The sequence below is a fragment of the Gallus gallus genome, chromosome 15 (genome assembly GCF_016699485.2).
Source record: "Gallus gallus isolate bGalGal1 chromosome 15, bGalGal1.mat.broiler.GRCg7b, whole genome shotgun sequence".
In the NCBI taxonomy this organism is placed as follows: Eukaryota; Metazoa; Chordata; class Aves; order Galliformes; family Phasianidae; genus Gallus; species Gallus gallus.
The window spans coordinates 5,688,924-5,711,858 of record NC_052546.1 but is presented as its reverse complement, the minus strand read 5'-3'; the positions used below and the strand labels follow the sequence as shown (position 1 = coordinate 5,711,858).

The following is a 22,935-nucleotide window of genomic DNA, read 5'->3' as shown; positions in this document are numbered from 1 at the left end:
CTCTGCGTCCCTTCCACGTCCCCTTCTTTTCCCCACCAGCTGCCCTATAGAGGCAGCACTGACTCTCTGCTCAAAGCACTCCATCAGGACGATGTCCACGTGGGGACGTGGCCCCCAGCGACCACCCCGAGCCATGGCTGCCTTCTAATCAGCTCCAGGCTCTCCCAGCTGCTTACTTCAGACACGCTATTAAGCTCAAATAATAACAATTTTTAAATCTAATTTGTTTTTCCTCCTGCCCAGCACGAGCCCGGTGCCCTGCTGGGAGAGGGAAGCAATTCTGTTATCAGCACAAACCATCTCAGCAACCTGAGGAGCTGCCGCGCAGCCGCCACACGCTCCTTCCAACCTGCTGCGTTGGGTGAGTGGGGAATTACGGCTTAAGGAGCAAAGATCTGACCCAGGGAAGTGGACTGAAAACAACCGGTGGTGAATAAGCAGGGGCACTCCCAAAACACCGTTTCTAAGGAGTGCAAGATGGCAGGTTTTGCAACACAACTGTGATTTTTTTCCACTTGCTGGAACTGATCCAGTCCTACCACCAATGGGAACAGTGCTCAGAGCACACAGCCAGGATGTGCACTTCTACAAAGCCCCACAGAGCTATGGATGTCACAGTGCAGACATCCTCCACAGTGACAGGGAAATGAGTTCCCTGAGAGCAGGAGTTAACTCACTCTGCTGTGCTGGGATGACCCACTAACCTCACTGCATGAGCAATAGAGAAAGCCAGGACTTTATAGGGCATTTCCTCCCAGGAGGCACATACACAAAGGCCTGGAAGAACGTCCCATGAGCTGTTCTTCCGGACCAGCCTGCAGACCCAGATCCACCTGCAGTTCAGGCAACGCCTGCACACCTGGGGTAGGCAGACATACCCCAAGCACACAAGGCCAGGCTCCAGCTGGTCTGACATAAGAGCTGCCAGTACACCATTCATCCATATACTTACAACTACATTCTGCTTCGTTGCACCAAACAAGTTTTTGGCTGTGGAAGGTCAGGGAAGAATGCTTTTATGCCTCTGCAGATCTGCTTTTAACCTACCTGACATGGCCCACAATTACTGCCCCCAAATAGCAACTTCCAAAAAAGAACAGGAAGAGACATCACTCAGTTTTATTCATTGGGATGAGAATTTCAAAGTTCAACTGGAAACAACCTTACAAACAAGATCACCCCAACCCCCCCTGAAGTGTTCATACACCCCAAAATCAACTGCAGCAAATAAAAAATTTAAGAGTACTTCAATACATTAAAAGACAGAGTTATAACCCCAATGCTGATTTCATTAACTTAAAATAATTAGGCATTCCAAAAATGCTATCTTATTTAGTGACTTCCAACAGCTGTGCTCACATGGGAAGGACAAAGTGCCAGATTTGCACGTTCCTTGACTGTGATCTACTAATTTAAAAAAAAGAAAAAATTGTTCCAGGTCTTTTTATCCTATTTTACAAGATGTTCAGTGAGGAATTTCACAGAGAAACAACAAAAAAGAAGGAATGCCACGTTATCACCACATAAAAGCATTCTATGCTCCTCCAAATCTGTCTCAAGTGAAATCTGAGTTACACTCCAGCCTTACTCCAAACTGATGCAAGGCACAAGAGATGAGAAGCCACATCCTGCAACTCTGTGAGTTGCTCCCCACAAACCAGTGCAATTCCATCTGCATTAAGGCCCTGCTCCAACAGAACCTCTTCAGACTCTGCAAGCCCAGCCACCTAGAGGTCACAGCCTCCGAAACACTCATTTCAGCAAAAACAAAGATCTTAGGGCAAGCTTTCAAACCAAATCAGAGTCCAGAAAGCAGGCACAAGCTTCATTTTTATTGTCTTCTGAGCTGTGGTCATCTTTGCAAGGGAATGATATTGCAGCTGAAAAAGAAGAGTGGAAAAGAAAACATTTAAGTCTCAGTTCTGAAAGAAGCTCAAATGAGCTGACACAGCATGAATCAGATCAACCACAATCTCCTCCATTGGTTTCCTATACTAGAGGAACTAGCCATTGAGATCTTCAGCCCCATACCCATACTTGATACAACTCATCATTCCATGTGACTACTAAGTTGACAGCCTCTCAGCTGGAATCTGCCAGTGAGACACATCACAGCAGGCAGCAGCACAGAGTGAAGCACAGAGATGGCTCTGCTGCATGAAGCGTGCCCTGAGCTGGTAAGAGCCCCCTCCACTCTGAATAGCAGCCTACCCCAGGAGGCCCTTCCCAGCCCAGCGCTTTGGAGTCAGCCCCAGGTGCACTTTCTTGCCGTTGCGGATCACAGTCACACTCAGAGGTCTCTGTGAGAAGTGAAAAAAAGAAAAGATGAGCTCTCTCATTTCCATTATAAAGTACCCAATAGCTGTGGTAGCTTCTCTGGCCATTCCACAGTAAATGCTGTAGCTCACTAGGAGAGGTAAGAGAATGCAGTTACAGCAGAAACAAACTTACTCCTTCACTGTGCTGTACTACTGTGGCAATGTTCTGCAGGCTCTTGAAGTTGTGCACATTGACGGAACCAAACTCCACAATCTCATCATCAACCTGAAGGCCCTGGACGGACAGAAAGAAGCTGAGCATCTGTGATCTCTGATGACAAGTAACACTGCCTGCTCACAGGAGCTTTCCTCCAGCCACATAGGCTGTGCTAGAACACCACACTTCTCACCATTCAGACAACTGAACATTATATCCTCTCCGTGTCCTTAGAAAGGAGCATGCACTCATTTCTCTGCCCTATTTTATGAGAAAACAAACACTGAGGCTGCAATGAACAGAGAGGCCTTGTGAGAGCTGTGTGGTGCCACGACACAGCAGACAGAATGCACTTTCTGATCCCAGCACAGCGACAAACCAGCTCACAGGGACAACTCAGTGACACTGCCACTGCCACACACGGGCAGCTCCTTCCATGGGAGCTTTCAAGAATAACTACACCGGTTGAGAAAGTGACTGAATATTTGACAAACACTTAAAATGAAGAAAGTGGGAGTGGGATAACAACAATAATAATCAGTATCTCCCAACTTATTCCTGCATGTTAGCAGAGAAAACAAGCAATGCATCTTATTTCCCCTCCCTAGGTCGAAAAGAAGCCCTCCCCACCCGCTGTCAGCCCCAGCAACGTACCGAGGTGCTGGCAGGAGACTCCGGCGTCACAGCATTGACTTTGGCAAAGGCAGGTGGCAGGCTCTGGCTCATGGCCTCAGCCCGTGCCTCTGCCTCATCCCTGGCGTGCTTCTCCTTCTCCCGGGCGTGCAGCTGGTGAAGAGCCTCCTCCACCTGCTTCATCAGAGCCTTGTGGTCGTTCTGCAGACCTGCGGGTGGCACCAAGCTCAGTAAGAAGTAGAATCGGAGCATCGCTACGGTTTGAAAGGACCAACAGAGATCACCGCAAGGTAAGTTCTTCCCGAGCCCCTCTTCCCACCCTGAGGAGACCCACACGCCACTTCCCGCCCACACCACGGCCGAACACCCCGGCCCCGGCCCCACTCACAGGCGATGCTGTGCCGCGCGGCGCGCACTTGGTACAGATCGATGTCGGCCCGGGGGAAGCCCTCGGCGTCCACCAGCGGCCCGTCCATACCCACGCCCTTTTGCTGAGGGGAGAAAAGCCGCGGTGAGGCCGCCGGCAGCGCCCCGAGCCCCGCGCCCGGCCCCGCGCCCCGCTCACGTCCTCCAGGAGCTGGTAGCAGGCCCGGATCTGCGCCTCCAGCTCGTCCTTACGCCGCACCAGCTGCTGCACCTCGCCCAGCGTCATGGCGCGGCCCGACCCGTCCTCCGACATGGCGGCGGCACCGCGCCGTGCCGCGGCGGCAGGAAGTGCGTCAGGGGGCGCGCGAGGGCGGGACCGGAAGTGCCGCATTCGGAGGTGAGAACATTGGGAAGGGGCCATAGTACGAGGGGCGGGGCCAACACGCGGGGGGCGGGGCCAGGGGCGGTGCGTGGGGCGGCTGTGGGGCGTCCGTGGGTGTCGTGCAGCGTTACTGCCGTGGGGGTGACGGCGGTGATGGCGGTGCCACGGGAGTTGTGGCAGTGCCGTGGGGTGGTGCCGCTGTGCCATTGCCATAGGGTGATGTGGGGGTGGCAGCTCCGGGCGATTGACACAGCAGTGCCATTGCGATAGGATGACTTGTCTGTGCCGTTCCGTGCAGTGACACAGCAGAACCATCGCCTCGGGGTGGCAGAGCGATGGCAGTGCCGTGGGTGACGCAGCAGTGTCATTGCCATGCAGCGACAGCGTTACGGTTGTGCCACTGCTTTGGGGTCACGCGGCTGTGCCATCCCACGTGTGACGGCACGGCGTCATTGCCATGGGGTGACTGTGGCTGTGCAGCAGCAGCAGCAGTGGGTGGCACAGTGCCACCACCCGCCTGTCCCGCTGCCACCACTGCTGTCCCCAGCGCTGGGCAGTGCCCTCAGGATGGGGTGGGCTGGAGGAGGAGCACCTTTGCCCTATATCAGCCCCGCGCTCGGGGTCGCGCTCTCTTTGCTGCTGTCACATCGCAGGGTCACAGCATGGTGAGGGCGGGGAGCAGGCACAGAACTGCACATCTGGGGGGGGAATTCCCTGCGTTTCCCCCCGGCCTCGCGCCCCGCTCACTGCCTGTCCCACTTCTCTTGCAGACGACGTACACGGACAAAGGGGAAAAGGTGAGTGCCTCCCTGCTCTCTGCTCGGGGGGACGCTCCGTCCCGTGCTCAGCACTGGGAGCCCCATGGCCGCCCCGCGGTGCTCCTGGGGTGGTGTTGGGTGCTTTGCTGCCAGGTGAATCGTTAACGCTGCGGGGTTAATGAGGGCAGGTGGCGGGGTTGGTCTGCAGCTGCCATCTCTTTCTCTGTGACCCAAATCTCAAACCCCAAATCCAAACTTCCCGCTGCATGTTTCTATAGGACCAGACGCTCCTGGGCTCACTTCCAGGCTGATACCTGGGTGCTTTGCAACCACTTCGCTCCATGCCACCGGAGCCAACGCTGTGCCCTGTGTGCAGAACAGCCTGCATGCAAAACACTCCAAAAAATCATCAGAGCAGGGGGCCAGGGCGTCATCCATGTCACTGGGGTGCACTTTCAGGAATTGCATTGGGAAGAATTCCATTTGGAGGAACTGCACCCAAAGGAATCGCAACCCGCAGGGATTGCAGTGCATACAACTTCTTTTCCCCTTCCCTTTAGCACCAGCGAGGCCGCTTCATCCACTTCCACTCCATCACCTTCTGGGTGGGCAATGCCAAACAGGTAGGAGGCTGCAGGGGTGGCGGTGGTGGCCATTGGCTGCTGGGGGACGGCGGGGCCGTGTGTGTGTGTGCTGGCAGCGGCCCTGGCCCGGGGTCGTGGCCTTGGGCCCTTGCGCAAGGGGGAGGGTGGATGCCGGGGGTGCGCATGGGGCAAAAATGCAAAGGAAAAGCAAAAATATGTCACGCTCTGCTGCACACAGAGCGGGGTGAAAGGCTGTGCTGGGAGCACCCGATGCCCCCGCGCACACCGCACAGCCATGCACACGCCGTGCTGTGCCGCAGGCTGCCTCATACTACTGCAACAAGCTGGGATTCGAGGAGCTGGCGTACCGCGGGCTGGAGACCGGCAGCAGGGAGGTGGTGTCACACGTCATCAAGCAGGACAAGGTGTGCAATGCGGCGGGATGCGCTGAGCATGGGCGGTGGGATCCTTCCTCCCATCCCCAACCCTTCCTCCCGTCCTCTTCCATCCCAGATCATTTTCGTCCTCTCGTCGGCGCTCAATCCGGGCAATGAGGGTAAGTCTGGGGCCGGGGGTGGTGGGCGCTCTGCAGTGTCCCCGCTGACGTCGGCTGTCGGCAGAGATGGGCGAGCATATGGTGAAGCACGGGGATGGTGTGAAGGACGTGGCCTTCGAGGTGGAGGACTGTGACTTCATCGTGCAGGTAGGCAGCACATGTGAGGTGCGGCGGGCGCCCTGAAACGGTGAGTCTGGGGGAAAAGGAGCGATTTTGGGGCTGCTGGGTATCACGGCCACACGGCCCCACATTGGTGTGGGAAGGGCCCCGGGGGCACGTGGCAGGACGGGCACTCTCCTCTGCTCAGAAAGCCAAGGAGCGTGGAGCTGTGGTGGTGAAGGAGCCCTGGGTGGAGGAGGACAAGTTTGGGAAGGTGAAGTTCGCCGTCATCCAGACGGTGAGTGATGAGGGCGCTGAGCCCCCCCACACGCAGCGGAGTCTGTGCATCGCAGCAATGGGCACAGAGTCTCTTCCTCCCCTCTGCAGTATGGCGACACAACGCACACCTTGGTGGAGAAGCTCAACTACAAAGGGCTCTTCCTGCCTGGGTACCATGCGCCCCTCTTCAGGGACCCACTGCTGCCCAGGCTGTGAGTAGCACAGGGTCCCAATGTGGGGGTGGATCCCACCGCCCGACTGCCATCAGGGCTGAGTGCTGCCCCCTGTCCCTGCAGGCCGAGTGCCAAGCTGAGCTTTGTGGACCACGTGGTGGGGAACCAGCCCGACCTCCAGATGGTGCCGGTGGCAGACTGGTGAGAGCAGGACGGGCTGGGAGGAGGCTGAGGGCAATTGCACAGAGCAGAGGTTCATTATTGCGAGGGGCTCCAACACGGCCGCTGTGGGTGGGCAGGTACCAGAAGAACCTCCTTTTCCACCGCTTCTGGTCGGTGGATGACAAGCAGCTGCACACCGAGTTCAGCGCCCTGCGCTCCATCGTGGTCACCAACTACGAGGAGACCATCAAGATGCCCATCAATGAACCGGCGAACGGCAAGAGGAAATCCCAGATTCAGGTGAGCCCAGCGGCTGAGCCGTCACCGCCACCACCGCCGGGCTGGGTGAAGGAGATGGGACGGGGCCGGCGCTGCAGCCACACCGCCACTGCAGTGAGACGTTTCCCTGCAGGAATACATCGATTACTACGGAGGGGCCGGAGTGCAGCACATCGCGCTCAACACCTCCGACATCATCTCGGCGGTGAGTGCCCCCAGGGCAGCCCCATGGGGCCGTGTCACGGGGTGATGCCTCACAGTTAGAATCCTCATGTGGTGGCCAACTCCACACTGGGCCCAAAGGGACGGAGTGGGACAGGGCCTCCTGCTCTGCTTGGGCAATGCAATGGGGAAGCGTCGCGTTGCATCCCAATACCTCCTGTCCTCACGTGCCCGACCCAAAGCTCCCCATTTGCAGATCACCAACCTGAAGCAGCGCGGCATGCAGTTCATGGACGTGCCATCCAGCTACTACCAACTGCTGCGGGAGAGGCTGAAGACCGCCAAGATCAAAGTGAAGGAGAGCATTGACAAGCTGGAGGTGCGTTGGGCACGGCAGGGCGATGCAGGGCTGTCCCCTTGTTCCCTGATGGAACTCAGAGCTGTTTCCCTATCACTTGTCTCCAGGAACTGAAAATCCTGGTGGACTTTGATGAGAAGGGATACTTGCTCCAGATCTTCACCAAACCAGTTCAGGACAGACCCACGGTCTTCCTGGAGGTCATCCAGAGGCACAACCACCAGGTTGGTTGGAGGGTTTCACTGCTAAAAGTCATAAAGGCTGCCTTAGCATTGAGTGGCAGCCTGAGGACCTCACGGCACCCGGTGCCACCAGCACCACGGTGCTGTGATGAACCCTTTGGGCATAGTGTGGGTAACGCCATCCTCCCACAGGGCTTTGGCGCCGGGAACTTCAAGTCCTTGTTTGAAGCCATTGAAATTGATCAGGATGCACGAGGCAACCTGACTGTCCTGAGCCCCAACGGAGAGACCGAGCGCATGTAGAGGCGGAGTGCGGGTGCCCTGGCGCTGGGCCATAATGAGCTGAATCACAAACGAAGTGGGAACTGGCTGTGCTTTGTCAACAGCCCGAACTTACATGACAAATGGGATGTTGCTCCCAAGCTGTGACGGGACCCAGCCCAGGCTTCACATGAGAGAAGGAGCATGGCCAATGCCTTCACCTCAGCACAACCCCATCCAAGCCACCAAATCCAAACGCAGCACAGACTCATGGCACACGTGTAGGTTCAATCTTGAGTCACGATTTTAGGGTAGCCGCAGCATTCTAGAATGAGATGAACAAATGTATAGGGTTTGGCTTTCCCACCAGTGCAATGTGGCACTGCTCTAGGACCTGAATTAACAAAGGGTGGAATATCTCCAGTCTCTCAAGAAGGGGTTGCTGGGTTTGTGGCCATTGCTCACCCCCCTGGGTGCTGTCACAGTCCTGGAATGGGGACTCTTCCCACTGTCATAATAAACCCGTCTGTCACAGTTGAGTGCTGCTGAGTCTGTCCTACAGTCATTGGGGTCAGGGAGGAGCTGAGGCTCCAGGTTCAGCGCTGTCATTGTGTCAGCCATACCCAACACACTTTGCTAATAAATACCTGCTGAGGGTGTCCCAGCCCTGGAGGTGCCCACGGCCAGCTGGATGGGGCTCTGCACAACCTGCTCCAGTGGAGGCCAAGCAGCCCTTGGCAGAGGTTGGAACTGGATGGGTTTTCAGGTCCTTCCCAACCCAACCATTCAATGATTCTGTGAACCTCGAATGTTCCCTGAGGACCTGCAGACCTCCGAACAGCTGAAGAACATCTCAGAGTGCTTGGTGGCCATAGGTCTCCCTGCTGGCACACACCTGCACTCTGAATCCCCACAGCACCCACTGCAGCTCCCTTCACTTCCCAGTGTGGAAGCAAAGCCCTGAGTGAAGCCCATGGCTCAGGCTCCTGGGACACAGCGTGAGCCCACCCAGCAGCCACGGCCCCAAGTCAAATCCTAGCACCACCATCCCCACGGGTCCCATCCCCACTGCAGTCAGCAAGAGCCAAACTAGGAGAAGGCACAGCAGCAGGAGTTTCTTTTGTTTCTTTTCCTCCTCTATCAGCTGCTGCATCCACCTCTAACTTGGGCATCCCTCTTTCCAAAACTCAGGCCAGAAAACATTGAAGTTGGTATCTCTAAAGGTGGGATCCCATGCAGGCACACATGGTGCAGCTGCTCCAGCACCAGCCTTGCACGGGGGCTTCACTTCAATGCAGAGCTGTGTCAGAGCCTTAATGCTAATGTAGCTTTAAGTTTACAAACTTGAACAGCTTGCACACTTCTTCCATGCAGCAGCTGTGTGACGATGCTCAACGTCAGCTCCTGCCCGCTGTGATGGATACTTTCAGCTCTCCTGGTTCCCAGCACAGGTCCAGGAGCACAAAGCCCCGACTACACATGAAGCACAACGTAATTTTTCTGTAAGAAAAGTCAGTATATTTATGGTTTGCTTTATAAAAGTTACTATAATACAATGGTACATAGTATTCAATTCACAAAAATATGAACAAATATATACAGCATGACACATCCACAACAAAAACACTTTCTTCAAAACAAGATACATACTGGTGACGGATTCTATATGCACAAAACATCCCTAAATTTATAAATTTGCTTAAAAAAAGAAAAAGCAGAAATCCTAAATCTTCAAAGCAGAGATTTTTTTGTTTTTTTTTTTTTAAGGAACTTAAAAAAATAATAATTCATTTATTGCAAACCATTTTACCTGCCCCCTTTTAAAGGAAGCCCTTTATTTTCACACCGTGAATTAAAACAACCTGTCATGGAACCAGAAAGCTGTGGGGAGCTCTTCCACTTCCTCATCAACCGCCCCTCTGCGTCCGTCACATCGTGTTTCTTTTCACTCAAACAAATACTACAGTGGCAATTAAGGAGGAAACTCATAAAAACAAATATTAAAATGAAAAAAAAAAAAAAAAAAGAAGTCCAGTTGCAAACTTGCTTAAATACATTGCAGGATGTCTATTAGACTGTACACATTTCCTCGCTTGAAATAAATAGATTTTGCACATCAGGTTTCAGACTGGGGGAGGGGGCAAGGAAGAAGCCTCGACTTGGCAAATTTCTGTCTTCAGTTTCTTAATGCTGCTAATTCCATCTATTCATTTGACAAAAAAGAAAAAAAAAAAAGCCAAAACCAAAACCCCCATATTTGTACAGAATTTACATTATACAAAGCTTGACACAAGCTGTAAATGCCACCAGCTCCTTCGCTATCCTCAGTCCTTCCTCCTCCCCACCTCCTTGCCACGAAACTGAGCTGGGATCTGTTTAAAAAGAACTCCAAATTACAATAGTCACTTTTAATAAATTATTTACATGCTCTTGAAGTACAAAGAAATCAGCAAAAAAATTTCAACATGTTTCTACAAGAAACAGTGTTTGAAGAGAAGATTCTTGTTTGCCTATGTACAGAAGATGCTTTTTTATTTTATAGACTTCAAAATCCTTTTTTTTCTCCTTATATTTTTATTTTATACAGAAATGCACTGAAATGATCCCTGAAAAAGGTCACAAAAACCAGAACTGAAACTACTGCATACTTTGTTGGAGTTTAAAAATGTTTGTCTGTAGAAATAAGCTGCTCTATACAATACAAATATCTGCAAGATGAGCCCCGTCCCCTCCTGCCCCCACAGCCACTGCTTGGGACCCCTCTGGGACCCACAGCACTGTGAGTGCTGCATGACCATGGCAGCCCCAGGCAGCACAGTGGGTGCTGGGTGAGCCCTGCACACTCCAGCAGATGCTGCAGTGAGATGCAGTTCTGCAGGGAGCACAGCCAACATCCTCTCTAATTTGTTTTAGGATTCGATTTAAGTGGGAAAAAAAATTGTGACGGTGAACAGAATGAGTTCACTAAATGGTAAGCAGCATCCTGGGCAGGGTTCTGCTCAGCCCTCGCCAATATTTCCACACGTGTGATGATGGTGAATGCTGGGTCTGGCCCAGGAGCTGCACCAGAGCACTCTGCCCCTCCAGCATCCTCCTCTCCCCCAGCCCTGTCTGATCACGAGGCAAAGCACCTGGGGGGTCAGAAGGCATCTCTATGGGCTGCCTTCTCTGCTTCCCAGCCCTGCTGGGAACCATCACCAAAACTCATCAGGGATGGGGTGGCTCTCAGAGAAGCTGTGGGGGAAAGAGAAGGCCCAGGGCTGGCTTATCCAGCTGGGATCCTACAGAGACGTTTCAGAAGCACCCAAGTGACTTTGGTGCTGAAGGCCTTTGGCATCCAAATCCCTTTGGTGTTCCTCCAAACTCCCTGAAGGAACCCAAGCTGGGAGCCTTGCCCCAGGAGACCAGGGCCTGTCCCCTGCACACACAGCAGCCTGTACCCCACTGGAGCACACAGACAGGCTGGGGAACACTGAGCTGCCGTTGGGCTCCTTGGGGCTGGGTGCACATTTGATTTTTCCCCCACAAAGCCATGTTATAGCCAATAACACCCAGGTTTGGTGGGCCTGAGAGGAAGGAGGCTGAGAATAAGGGCAGGGCTTCACTCTGAAACAACATCTGTGCGTTCCCAATGCTTTGAAAGCAAAAGACCCAGCTGTAGCCATGCCAACTGAAGCGTCAACACGAGAGGAACCTCATCTAAAGAAAAGGGGCAGAGCAGCAGGCTTAATCCCCAAAAGCTCCTGCCACAGCAGTAGCTACAGCCCATGCTCAATGACACACTGCTGGTACTTCTCACAGCTTCAGGTTCTGGGCCACAACTACCCAACCGCTGGGGAGATTCACCAAGAGAGGAGGAAAGCCCCAAGACCATAGGAAACAACAAAACTGAACAACAGCAGAGATGAGACTACAGACTGCCCAACCTCAGGGCCGGTTCCCTTCCCTCAGGCAGCAGTGCAGGCACACTGGGGTCCTTGTAGACCCTCTGTCTGTAGCAGGAACTCAAGCACAGAAGCCTAACCTACACCAAACCCCGCACTGCGGGACAGGCCTGACAGCTCCCAGCAAGGGTGGCAACAATTTCCAGGAAACTCTTTTGCAAGGTTGTAACCTCTGATCATGGGGAGCTGTGGTTCAACAGCAACTGTCACTAATTTGAAAAGGAACGGGAATACAGCTGTGCTATTTGCTCTATGGGGAGGAGATTTTAGTTATGCAGATGATGTTTGCATTTCATAATTACATTGCAATTTCCCTATAAGTCAATTACAAAGGCTTAGTACAAACAACCTCTACCTTTGAAGCAGAAGAGACTCAATGAAGGCTGAAATAACTGATCCTGTCCATACCCAAACAGTCGTGTAACGCTCCTAGATCACACCCACAGAAACGTTTCTTCGGTGTTTTGGCCCATTTTTAAATGGAACCTCTTGAAGAACTGCAAACTTCACCTCAGCACATCTGCAAGGACAAAACAGATTGAAAAACGACTCCAAAATATGCCTTTGGAGGTCAAAGCAGCACTCATTCCCATGCTGCAGATGGGGGAGGACAGGGTGCAGCCTGCGTTCAGGGGCACTGCCCACCACGTCTGCACTTACTACAGGATGGGACCACCTAGGGCAAGTTACTGAGTAACTGGGGGAGGTCCGACCTGCTCCTATCACAGCAGGAATCTCCTCATTCAAGGTCAGGGCAGACAGTCCCTGTAAAGCACTAGGAAGGCAGGGAAATGCAGTTAGAATCAAGGAAAATCCATACGAAGAACACAGACTGTTCCCCATCAACAGGAATAAAATCTTATTACGAACATGAGGCGTAGTGTACCCTTAAAAGGAAGGTAAGATTTCTACAGAATAACTGAGGCTTATTTCCTACTTAATTTCAGCTCCAGAGTTTTTCTGAACACTAGACAAACCAATCTACAAGAAATCCTGAAAGGTCACGCGTTGTGCCACAGTGCTGGGACTAACCAACTGATTCTGTTAGCAGTGATTGCAGTACCCATTCTCGCTTGTCTGGATGCTGAGGCTTTGATCCCCCAATATACCAGCATGGCATGCGACCATCAGCGATGAGCCCAAGGCACAAGCCCAGGCCATGGCTGCCCTGATGTTCCCCGGGGTGTCTGGCTTTGGGGACTTGTTCAGGCTGACCCCTAATGAAAAGGCAGGACAGGTCACCTACAGTCTCACTGCGGGCATCTCCATGCACACACACACACACACACACACACACCCATTCACACACCCTCAAGCCTCTGGCTTGCTCTGTAACATCAACCTTACATTTATTTACAGTTTAATCTGAGAAATCTGTGCAATTTCAGCCAATCAAGCTCCCAACAAACCCTATATGGCATTTTCAGTCTCTGCTTCACATTTAAACGTTGAATGTCTTTTCAACCAACAAAACTGATGAGGAAAAGGTAGCAGCATTTATGAAAAGATGAAGGTTTATAACAATTAAAAATAAAAAAAGGTACCATTATCCCATTATGGAGCATTAATGTAAGGACTGAACAGACAGAAGCTAGTGTTTGGATAGACCACGCCACAGAACAGCAGTCACCTTTCTGCACGCGTGTTGGATCTGAAAAGGAAAGAGCACCTGAAACATGAACAGTCCTCGTAAGCATGTGCGCTTTTTGCTTTCATCCGTGATCCTGGCAGAAGTGCGAAACTTGCTTGGTTTTCCTCTTCTCTTTTTTCCTTTTTTTTTTTTTTTTTGTATACATTTTTTTCTTTTTAAATTTTTTTTCTTCCTTTTTTTTCTTCTTTTTTTTCTTTTTTTTTTCTTTTCTTTTTTTTCTTTTTTTTTTTTTTTTTTGGCAAAGTGCAACCACACCTGGTTACCACAGTTTTGACATGGCCAAAGGTGCAAGTGTGACGAGAAACCTCGAGTTCAGTTTAGGGTTCCCCTGCAGTTCTCAGAGCCACAAAGACATGGGATTTTTACATCCTCAATGGGAAACTTGTAGTCATAAGTAATTTCCTCATTCACATTGATGTGCTGTTTTGAGTAGATGACAATCTTCTTTTGAGACTCCACCGTGATCACTTTAGCGTAACAATTTGGCTGCAGGGGTGACAGAACAGGTAATCATTTAGGTTCCTGATGCCACAACTTCCCAGCCTCCATACAATTATTCTAGCACAGAGCAGGGCCATCACTTTCCCAGACAGCCTCAGCCACGTTCTCAGAGCCTGGGCCCAGGGGATCCAGTGGGAAGCTGAGGGTTGGAGGCATGAAGCCAGAAACCAGAGCAGCCCTAATTGTGCTCTTCCAAAACAGGCACTGTGGTCATCTGCAGTGCACAGGAGCTCACACGATGTTCCACCAAGTTTGTCACAGACTAAAAGTAGCTCAGCTAATGCTCAGTAACACGGCTAGACATCCAGAAGTCTTTGAGTGACAACTGCAGCACGAAACCTGGGGGAAAGCAGCTTTTCCACCTACCAGGGCAAGACTACTTTTCCCATGTGGACACTAGAATGAGACCGTTCCCACAGCAGAACAGCTGCTAAAATTGTTTTAAGGAAATACTTATTAGATGTGGTTGAACAGTATTTATCAGCATCCCACAGTATGGTCAGGAGGATTCTGAGTGCACTCTGTCTCACTGCATTTTTAAATTTCTCAGCTCCTTCAAATCTCTTCCTTACACAAGTTTAGACCCAGCTTTGATCTGCTGCAGCTCCTTAAGTTAATCCTAACCCTTGCTACTTCTCAGTGTGTTCCTGATCAGTTAGTGAGGACTCAGTAGGTTTATCTGTATGTCAGAGTACAATTATAGGAGGGGGGAAAACAAACAACAAAAAAAACCCCACACCAATACTTACATTGCAGCTGTGATTAATAAACCTGGCAAAGTTTCCACACTTTGTAGCATCGATGATTGTGTCGTGGTCAACTCTGAACATGTAACTGCTCCCAATGCCTTCATCCTCGTATCGCTTTTCACGCATGTCAGCAATGACCTACAGAAAACCCCACACGTGGCATTAAAACACAAAGCAGGAATGATCTGTGAGCAGAGACCTACACAAGGCTCACCTCAGCTGTGCTTGTGCTGCTCAAGATACATGATGCCAAACACCCAGAAGTTCAGAATGGGCTTCTGAAGGACTTACTCCCAAAGAATTTGATCACTTTATTTCCATGGGATACTGAAAACCCCACCCGTTCTTTTAAACCACATGCCAGTCTGCCTAGCTCACACAGCTAATACCCTGCAGCAGGGATGCCAGCCCAGCTGTCAGACTCAATCACTTATTTCAGCTGGGTTTTGATCAGATTTCAGTCACGTTCCAGCTTACCTGCCTGATGTTCTGACCCACATACTCAATCACCATCTCATCAGCTGCAATGGGCTCCATGGCAAAAAGGCCCCAGTCATGAATGTGGCTCTTGCAGAATTTTAGCTTTTTCTTCCGGAACTGCATGAAGAAAACATCCCAGAAACCCTGAATTAGACCCAACATGGAAAGAGAAAGGCTGACCCTAGCCATAAGTAGTGCTTCAAGTCAACTCAAATTCCTTCTGTCTTTCGATGACAGGAGGGCAGTACAGGGGACACAGGAGGTCCCACAGAGTCACAGTACTTGGGTTTGCACCACTGACCACATGCTGCTTTGGAGAACAGATCCCCTGGGGTCTCAGTTCTGCACAACTTTGATGATTCTGCCTACGCCTTAATAAGCTCATGCACTTATTTATAGCCATATATCAAGCAGCTCACACCTCTGCTCCTCACAACGGAGCACATTGGACTAGAGTGCCCTGTTTTCCCAGTGGGTACTCTGTTCCTATTTTTAGGCAAATGAGACTACAGAGATCTTTAAGTCAGGTTAAATGGAATCACAGAAGAGCTTGTGTACCAGAGAGGGGCTCTGTGTTGGGTGATCCACTGAGAGCAGCTCTTCTGCTCACCAGAGCTGCTATGACAGCAGGGCTGTGAAACCCAATTCCCCAGCTGAGCACCTCTGACCCACCCTGTACAGAGTCTCCTGCCAGAAGGCAAAGCAACAGTTCCATTCTGGGCCCTTTTCAGTCCTCTGGCACCCACACAGGTGCCCAGTACTGAGATCGTTGTCTGTCCTGCCCTGCTCCCAGCCGGCCCCTGCCCAACGCAGCCAGCCCACCCACATGGACCTACCTTGAGCTGGTTGAACTTGAGCAGGTCACTGTCACAGCTACCAGTGAAGGAGGAGAGGAGCCTGCGTTGCTCTGACCGCCGCTCGGAGCCAGCCCGTGTGGAAGCGTGAGGTTGGGCAGGGATGCTCATCCCCTGAGGACAAATGCATCATCAGAGCTGACCCAACAGACAGAGCACCCTGCAACCCCACTCATGAGCAATCTCTTGTGCCATATCATCATCACAGAACACGTGGCCTTCTGAAACACCCTACTTTGAACACCAGCACCACCTAAATGACCAGCTCAACACAGGCGCAGCAACAGCATCATCTCTCTCCTTGCCAAAAGGTAGGGAGCAGCGGGCACAAGGTCATACAAAGTCAAATCTCATTCACACCTGGTGGTCAGCAGAAGACATGCCCTCACCTGTGTGTCAGCTGGAGGCTCCTCTGCAAAAGCTCGGCTATTGTTGAGGTATTTGAGTTTGTCCTTCTTATCAATTTTGTAATAGCCTTCACTTCGTGCACAGCCTGTGACGTGCTCCCGCATCCCATCGTCTCGCTTCTTTTTCTTGGGGGTGGAAAAGCTAGTAGGTGGAAAGAAGTTAAGGAGCAACGCAGCTGCCAGGTGGTATCAGACAAAAACCTGCTGTGGTTACATGGAGCTAACAGCTGCAGCTTGGAAAATGGAGAATGCTGTTGGGAGAGGCTGAAAGAAATAGCAATTCTATTTTTAAATTTTCTCAAGCCCATATGCCTACAGGAAAACCCAGTAGGTTCTCTCCTTAGCTGAATGCTTCGGGAAACTAAAGTAAAGAAAAAAAAGTTTTAAACAAAAACGTTAAGCTGTCAAGAGAAATCTTTTAGGAAAAAGATTTCCCTGCAGCACCAACCATGAACACAGAGAGCAGCTGCTCATCCATCTGGCTGCACCCTTTTCCTTGGAGCTTTGAAAGAGCACTTTTGTTCCCCCTCCAGAAGTCACCCCAAGCCCTGAGGACACTGTGCTGAGCTCAGTACAGTGATCTCACACTCATGCGTCAGGTAAGGTGCAATGGATGAGCCAGAGGCACTCAGCCCAGAAGGCTGGGAGACACTGCTCTCATGGGCCTCAGTAAATCTGCTCCTTCAGGGAGTTAGGAATCAGGTATTTTAATTCCAGAAATCTTTAGCAATACATGGGGCAGTGCAGTTTGTCTTGTCTAACATACAAACTAGCTTCCCAGAAATCTCCTCAGAAGAGATACATACAGATTTTTCCTTCAGTCCTAGCTGGAAAATGCAGCACAACAGCCACTTCTGCAATATTTCTGTATAGATTCAGAGTATAAAAGTCTAAAATTCTCTGCTGAAATAAGTAATTGCTATTCTAATAAGCAAAGGCTTCTTCCACCCATTAACTTTGACTTCTGCAAAAAATGATCATCTTGCAAGTGTTGTGTGATGCAGAGCACCAATGAGAAAGGATATAAGGATGGAATACCCACAGCGTGTCATTGAGCCAGTCCATACCATTGTCCTGCTGCAGGAGGCGGTCATACGTGATACACATGAATTTGATATCTTCCTCATCTATGCCTCCATTCCAAATATCATACAAAATGGTCATCTCCTCAAACTCAGAGCGTGGCCTGAACTGAGGCTGGGGTGGGGAGTACTCTGGGGAAGGAATCACTGGGAGGTGCTCAGGTGACTTCTTCTGCCTTCGCCACTGTCTTTTAGGCTTCGCATGAGCTTCTTCTTCCTTGAAATCTTCATTCCATTGGTTCTCCAATTCCTTAAATGGCAGTTTCTCTGCAACTGTCTCAGCTGCTATTTTCTCATGGAAGCTGTCATTCCTGAAATCTAGGGTGACGGCTTCAGGGTCCTTCAGTCCATAGAAAGCATCAGGATGTGCACTCAATAGCTCTTTGCTCATAGCACTTTCCACCAAGGCCACGGGGACAGGAGGTGGCTCAATGGTTTTGCCCGAGTACATATCCAATGACAGGACAGAAGGTGGGGACCGCCTTGGCCGACCCGGCCTCCTTTTGGGAAGAACAGAAGGTGGTGGTGGAGGAGGAAGAATAGATGCACCAACAGGCGCTTCTGGTGAGAGCAAAACAGATTTTACTTCTGCCTTACACTCCTCGATGGGCATTCTTCCATCTCCAGGTATGCATGGTAGGGCTGCGATGGGTATTGGCTCGTTAGGTGGCAACCCCATGTCTGTGCGGAAATCTGCTTGTGTGGGGCTGGCAAAGGGAATAGGAGAAGGAACGCTGTTCATGCTGATAGTAAGGGAAGCACCAAGAGGCTCTTTAAAAGGTTTCTCGTCTAGGTCATCCTCTGACTGTTTCTTGCCAGACAGAAGGCAAGGAATAGTAGCACCAGCCTCTGGGAAGGTAGGCGTGAAATTGAAATCTCTCCCAGGAGTCCGAGGAATGCCACTGTTAATGCCAGGAGACTGGGATGGGTAGGAAAAGGGGCTCCCTGGGACTTGAGGGGAACTGAGGGTTAAGCTGCTTCCCGTAAGGGGAGCATCACTTCCTGGTGTGGCTGGAACAGTGTCTGTGCTCTGCGACTTTCCAAGCGGGTGTGAAGACTTGGCCAAAATGTCCCGCCCAGGAGTCCTAGGAATCTCCTCTTCTATGGACGTTTTGGTCACCATTAATTGTTCGGGAAACTTTTCTGGAGGGACTACAGATTCCTCTTTACCAGGAGTCGATGGTAAGGGAACTGTGGAGGATGGCACCTTGTGGGCTGGAAGCAAAAGAATATCAGTCTCTGAATGGACCACCACTTCCCGCCCAGGTGTGCGAGGCAGCCGGTCCTCCTCCTCCACTGCAGAGGGCAGCTTTGTTTTAACATGCGTTTCTAAGCAGCTGTCATCAGACTTGCTAAAGAAGCTGCTTTTGCTGGGGCGAGCTTCTCCAAAGACTGCCACTGGAGTTGAGAGACAGACCGTGCCAGCCTCATCTTGTGATTCAGGCTTTGGGCATTCTTGTACCTCTGGCTCCAGCATGACAATGGGTTCAGGCTCTTCCACTGGGGAAAAAAAAATAATTACAGAATCAGAAGTGTAGCTTCCACTTGGTTACACATCACTTGCCAGTAAAGGCATGTTAAAGATGCTGCTGTTACAGAACAGTTCAGTTCCATTGGGAAGCTTTAAAAGCACCAATGCTTTACATTTCGGAGACAGAGTATGGAGTAATTAGATACTACCACAGACAACCCTAATGGACCATTAAAAAAAACACACTATTAATTTGAGGATTAGCTACTACACAGCCCAGAATGAAGGTTTTCTGCTTTCAAACCCCCTGACCACCTTTTTGCAGGCATAAAAAGCATTAGTGAACTGCAGGGCAAGGGCTGTGGAGGATGTGTGTCAGAACCCCAAGCAATCAGCTTTTCTGATGTGGGCAGGTAAACTAATTGCAGGGCTAAGAAGTACCCCCAGCTCTCCAAGGATGGAAACAGGAAAGGGAGAAGCGTAACACTCCTGAACAACACATGAAGGAAATGGAAAGCCCTTGTAATGAATGAGGAGACACTCAGATGGTATCAGTGAGGCAATTTATATGCTGCTCGCTCTCTGCAGCAGGCTCATTTATCTGGAGTTTATTTACCTCCTTAGATCCAGGGCCAAAATGAATCAACAGTGAATCATCTTAGGCAGCTCAAAATAACATTTTCAAGTGGGAGAGCAAAAGGAAGGGGAAATGCCTGGAGAACTGGAGGGAAGCTTATCCGTCTGTGCTGAACGAACCAGAGAATCACAGGAGAAGGGTCAGACCCTCATCACTCCTGTATGACCAGGCTGGGCAGCACAATAAGAATGCCACAGTTCGAGCTTGTGTCTGGTTTAACATTTAGCCTTTAAGTCTTTTGGATTTTGTAACAGCCAAGGAGTGATATCCTGGGCAGAGACCAGATTTCCAGCTCTGCAGGTGGCAAAATACCACCCAGTTCCCAGATCAACAGCCCTCAGACACCCGTCCTGCTTGAGGGTTCCTACACTAGATGTGAACTCCCTGCTGGCTTTCCCCTTCCTGCTGCAGAATACGTCAAGTTTTCTGCATTCTACTCCTATTCTAGTCTTCATGGGCTATACACACCTATGTACTGAATCAAAACAATTTTGTTCTTCCAGCAAATCAGGAGATATCGTTCATTTAAAAGAACTAAGTTTAAAATAATAAAACAGTACCAGGAATCAGATAGAATTCTAAGACTCTACTCACCTGCCACATACAGTTTAACAGTCGCATACTTCTTTGGTATTAAAACCAAGAACAGTCAGTAGTGACTCATTAAGCACAGACTCCTGTTCTGTTTTAGCAGCCATGGCTTTACTAACTTGAGCTTCAGCCATCACACCTTCCAGTCACCTCTGGATGATGACAACTGTTCAGCTCCTGCAGGACACTAACTAAATTGGTCCAGGAAAAGATTCTGGATACAATAACTACTATTATCTGTACAAGCAAAAAGGTCTGTGCTGAACTTTACCAGGAAGAAAAGATACAGATAATCCCTAGCCTAGCGCCAAGACCAGAGAAAGAACAATGGAAACAAAATCATACATATTGGTTGCTGTGAGAATACTGTATTTGGAAAAACAATAAGTGCCAAACCAAAAGGAAAGCTATACCTGGCCTGCAGATGGGAGACAGTGCAAGTTTTGTCTCCTGGTCTCTTTCCATAACCAACTGTTTCAGTGTTTCAGCAGCAATAGATTCCTCTGGGACTTGATCACATTCACTTTCCTCTGCTTTGACTTCTTCCATCCCTTCATCCTTCTCTACCAAAGCTGGCTCTGAGAGTCCCAAGCCCGTTGCATCCATGTAGTCCACAGGATAGAGCTCCAAAATGGTCTCCCGCTTATCATCGGGAAGCTCATGACTGGCAGGTTCATGCTCTGTCTCTGCAACCATGGCTTCTCTGTCTTGATCTTCAGCCACCTCTTCTTCTTCCTCCTCCTCCTCATCTTCCTCCTCCTCCTCCTCCTCATCATCATCTTCATCTGAGTCAGAACTTGATTCAAATTCGGAGGAGTCCTCACTTTCATCTGATGATTCAACTTCAGCCTTGGAAGATGAGGGACTCGCTGCATCTTCTACAAGAAGAGCAGGTTACCATTAGTTCTGCTTTCTGACTTCAGTAAACAATCAGGCCCTACTACAGGAACAAATATTGTCTCCACACTTGTAACAGCATCAACAGCAACAGGTGGATTTGAAGGAAGCCCCTCACAGTTTGTTTGTTTTTGCAGGGATTATTAAACCAAGTATTTAGATGCTAACAGAAATCACCATACAGCACACAGCTCCATAAGCAGCAGAGCTAGCACTGCCTGGCACCCTGCCCACATCACTCTCTTGGCGGATTGCCTCTTTAATACTTTTGTACTGAGATTATGTATATCTGTATAAATTACCTTGTATAGAACTGCCTTTCAGTGAAAGGGGTGCACAAATAAACACTGGCTTATGAATAGAATGCAAAAGGGAGATCCCAAACGACCTGAAAGACAAACTTGCTGCTTTCCTTGGAATTGCTTACCCTCCTCAGAGTCCTGCTCTTCCTCTTTGTCACTTGTTTCAACACCTGTCTCCTCATAATCCTCTTCATCTTCCTCATCCTCATCATCGTCTTCATCTTCCTCATCATCATCATCCTCCTCTTCCTCCTTCACAAGAAAGCATTGTGAGAAATTAACAGTGTCTGACCCACTGACCTGGCTGTCACTGCAGTAATCACCAGTGACTCTCAGAGATGCTGACTGAGAACCTGAGGGGTTCTCTCCTACAGAGATTATTTTAGGAGAGACCCTATGACGAGCACTCATCTTCTAGAGAAAATAATGTTGAGATTTGGAATTACTAGGACCTCTTTTAATGACAGATAGCATCATTCAGAACTGCAATCACAAACCAACACACCTTGCCAGGTGCTGCTTTCACCAAGCCTCCTTCTTCCTCCTGCTCCTCTTCTTTCTCTGAGGAAGACTCTTCCTCTTTCCCTGATGTCTCATCTCCCTCTTCCCCCTCGCTGTCGAGCTCCAGTGGCCGTGCTGGTCGCCGCCTCAGCCCCACTGCTTCTGCATCCTTCTTCGACAGGTCGGATGTTGTATCAGAAGCATCTCTGTCCCTTTCCGACTCTGTTGAGGGAAAACAAGGAAACTGGCATCAAATACTTTGCAAGAGACTTGCAGAGAACATCATGAAAGCTTTTGCTTTGGAAAAATTAAAGTTGAAGCAATGCATCCATGTGGTGTGAGAGTCCCCAAGCTCACAGGCACTTACTAATTTCACAGTGCAAGTGAGGGTGAGACTGGGTGCAAAGTGTTGAAAGTCCCAAGGAAGGCGTTATGCAGGAAGCCAAAGCTAACAAGCTCTAGGCAGAACAGCTAAGAGACATAGCACTATGAGATCACGATAGGAAAGCCAAAGAGGACCTTGCCAAGAGGTTGTCTCATCCAACACTATCTTGGACACTCCTTGGAGAACAGTACTACAAAACTGTACCATTCTTAAGAAAAATGTGTTTTTGAGGCTGTATATCAGAATAGAATACAGAAGAGGCTGGACCAAGAAATGCAAGAATATATTGCACCAGTGAAGGCAAGCTTCCCCATGAATCAGAGAAGGAAGGCACAATGATTCATGACAGGAAACTCCCTGTATGCTTCCCTAAACAGAGACACACTAAGGGATACGAATGCTTTAACAACTCAGGGTTTGTTTTACTTCTTGAAGAACTGATGGATTTGTGGGTCTAGTTATGAAAAAGATGTTTAGTTAACCCTGGTTCTTATGATTTAATTCCTCTCTCTTTCAAAGACAGGAAGCTTTGAATACCCTTATCTCCATTCTTTCACGTTTCCAGGGGGGAAAAAAGAAGTTAATATTTGAAAATAGATTCTTCTAGCAAATACATTTAAAAACCGCGCAGGGCAAACTGTCTCTTACTAGCTTTCTCCCTCAACACACACAGTGGTTTGCAAGCATACCTCTAGAATACAGTCCAGGAACTAATCTGAGCTCCCTCTACTGGGTGACCAGGTCTGCATCACCAAATCTAGAATAGGGCATGAG

General features: G+C 49.9%; 3 protein-coding genes across 5 annotated transcripts in view; 1 reads left to right on the top strand and 2 right to left on the bottom strand.

Moving 5' to 3' along the window:
• Positions 1 to 1,105: 1,105 nt before the first annotated feature.
• On the bottom strand, positions 1,106 to 3,811 carry PSMD9 (proteasome 26S subunit, non-ATPase 9). Of its 2 annotated transcripts, none has more exons than NM_001006189.2 (6): positions 3,674 to 3,811; positions 3,497 to 3,599; positions 3,130 to 3,317; positions 2,452 to 2,553; positions 2,212 to 2,300; positions 1,106 to 1,880 (listed from the first exon to the last, which is right to left on the bottom strand). In NM_001006189.2, the coding sequence occupies exons 1-6, from the start codon at positions 3,785 to 3,787 to the stop codon at positions 1,853 to 1,855; spliced, it is 624 nt and encodes a 207-aa protein (NP_001006189.2). In that variant the 5' UTR covers positions 3,788 to 3,811; the 3' UTR covers positions 1,106 to 1,852. The 2 variants fall into 2 exon arrangements, with proteins under 2 accessions (NP_001006189.2, NP_001383277.1); NM_001396348.1 differs by having other exon boundaries at positions 2,452 to 2,544.
• Positions 3,812 to 4,485: 674 nt separating this feature from the next.
• HPD (4-hydroxyphenylpyruvate dioxygenase) lies at positions 4,486 to 8,248 on the top strand. The gene is made up of 14 exons (NM_001277491.2): positions 4,486 to 4,521; positions 4,627 to 4,653; positions 5,175 to 5,237; positions 5,519 to 5,623; positions 5,712 to 5,754; positions 5,819 to 5,901; positions 6,062 to 6,151; positions 6,241 to 6,344; positions 6,429 to 6,506; positions 6,605 to 6,767; positions 6,880 to 6,951; positions 7,165 to 7,287; positions 7,374 to 7,490; positions 7,641 to 8,248. Exons 1-14 carry the CDS (start codon positions 4,519 to 4,521, stop codon positions 7,749 to 7,751), a joined length of 1,182 nt encoding a protein of 393 aa, NP_001264420.1. The 5' UTR covers positions 4,486 to 4,518; the 3' UTR covers positions 7,752 to 8,248.
• Positions 8,249 to 9,204: 956 nt separating this feature from the next.
• SETD1A (SET domain containing 1A) overlaps positions 9,205 to 22,935 on the bottom strand; it is a 45,190-nt gene continuing 31,459 nt past the window's right edge. Inside the window, exons 7-15 of one of the 2 annotated variants that reach the window (XM_040648016.2) lie at positions 21,781 to 21,998; positions 21,401 to 21,527; positions 20,490 to 20,954; positions 17,321 to 18,877; positions 16,278 to 16,444; positions 15,871 to 16,002; positions 15,032 to 15,151; positions 14,555 to 14,692; positions 9,205 to 13,790 (exon numbers count right to left, since the gene is read on the bottom strand). In XM_040648016.2, coding sequence (XP_040503950.1) covers positions 13,617 to 13,790; positions 14,555 to 14,692; positions 15,032 to 15,151; positions 15,871 to 16,002; positions 16,278 to 16,444; positions 17,321 to 18,877; positions 20,490 to 20,954; positions 21,401 to 21,527; positions 21,781 to 21,998 — 3,098 coding nt within the window. In that variant the 3' untranslated portion in view covers positions 9,205 to 13,616. 2 annotated transcript variants of the gene reach the window in all.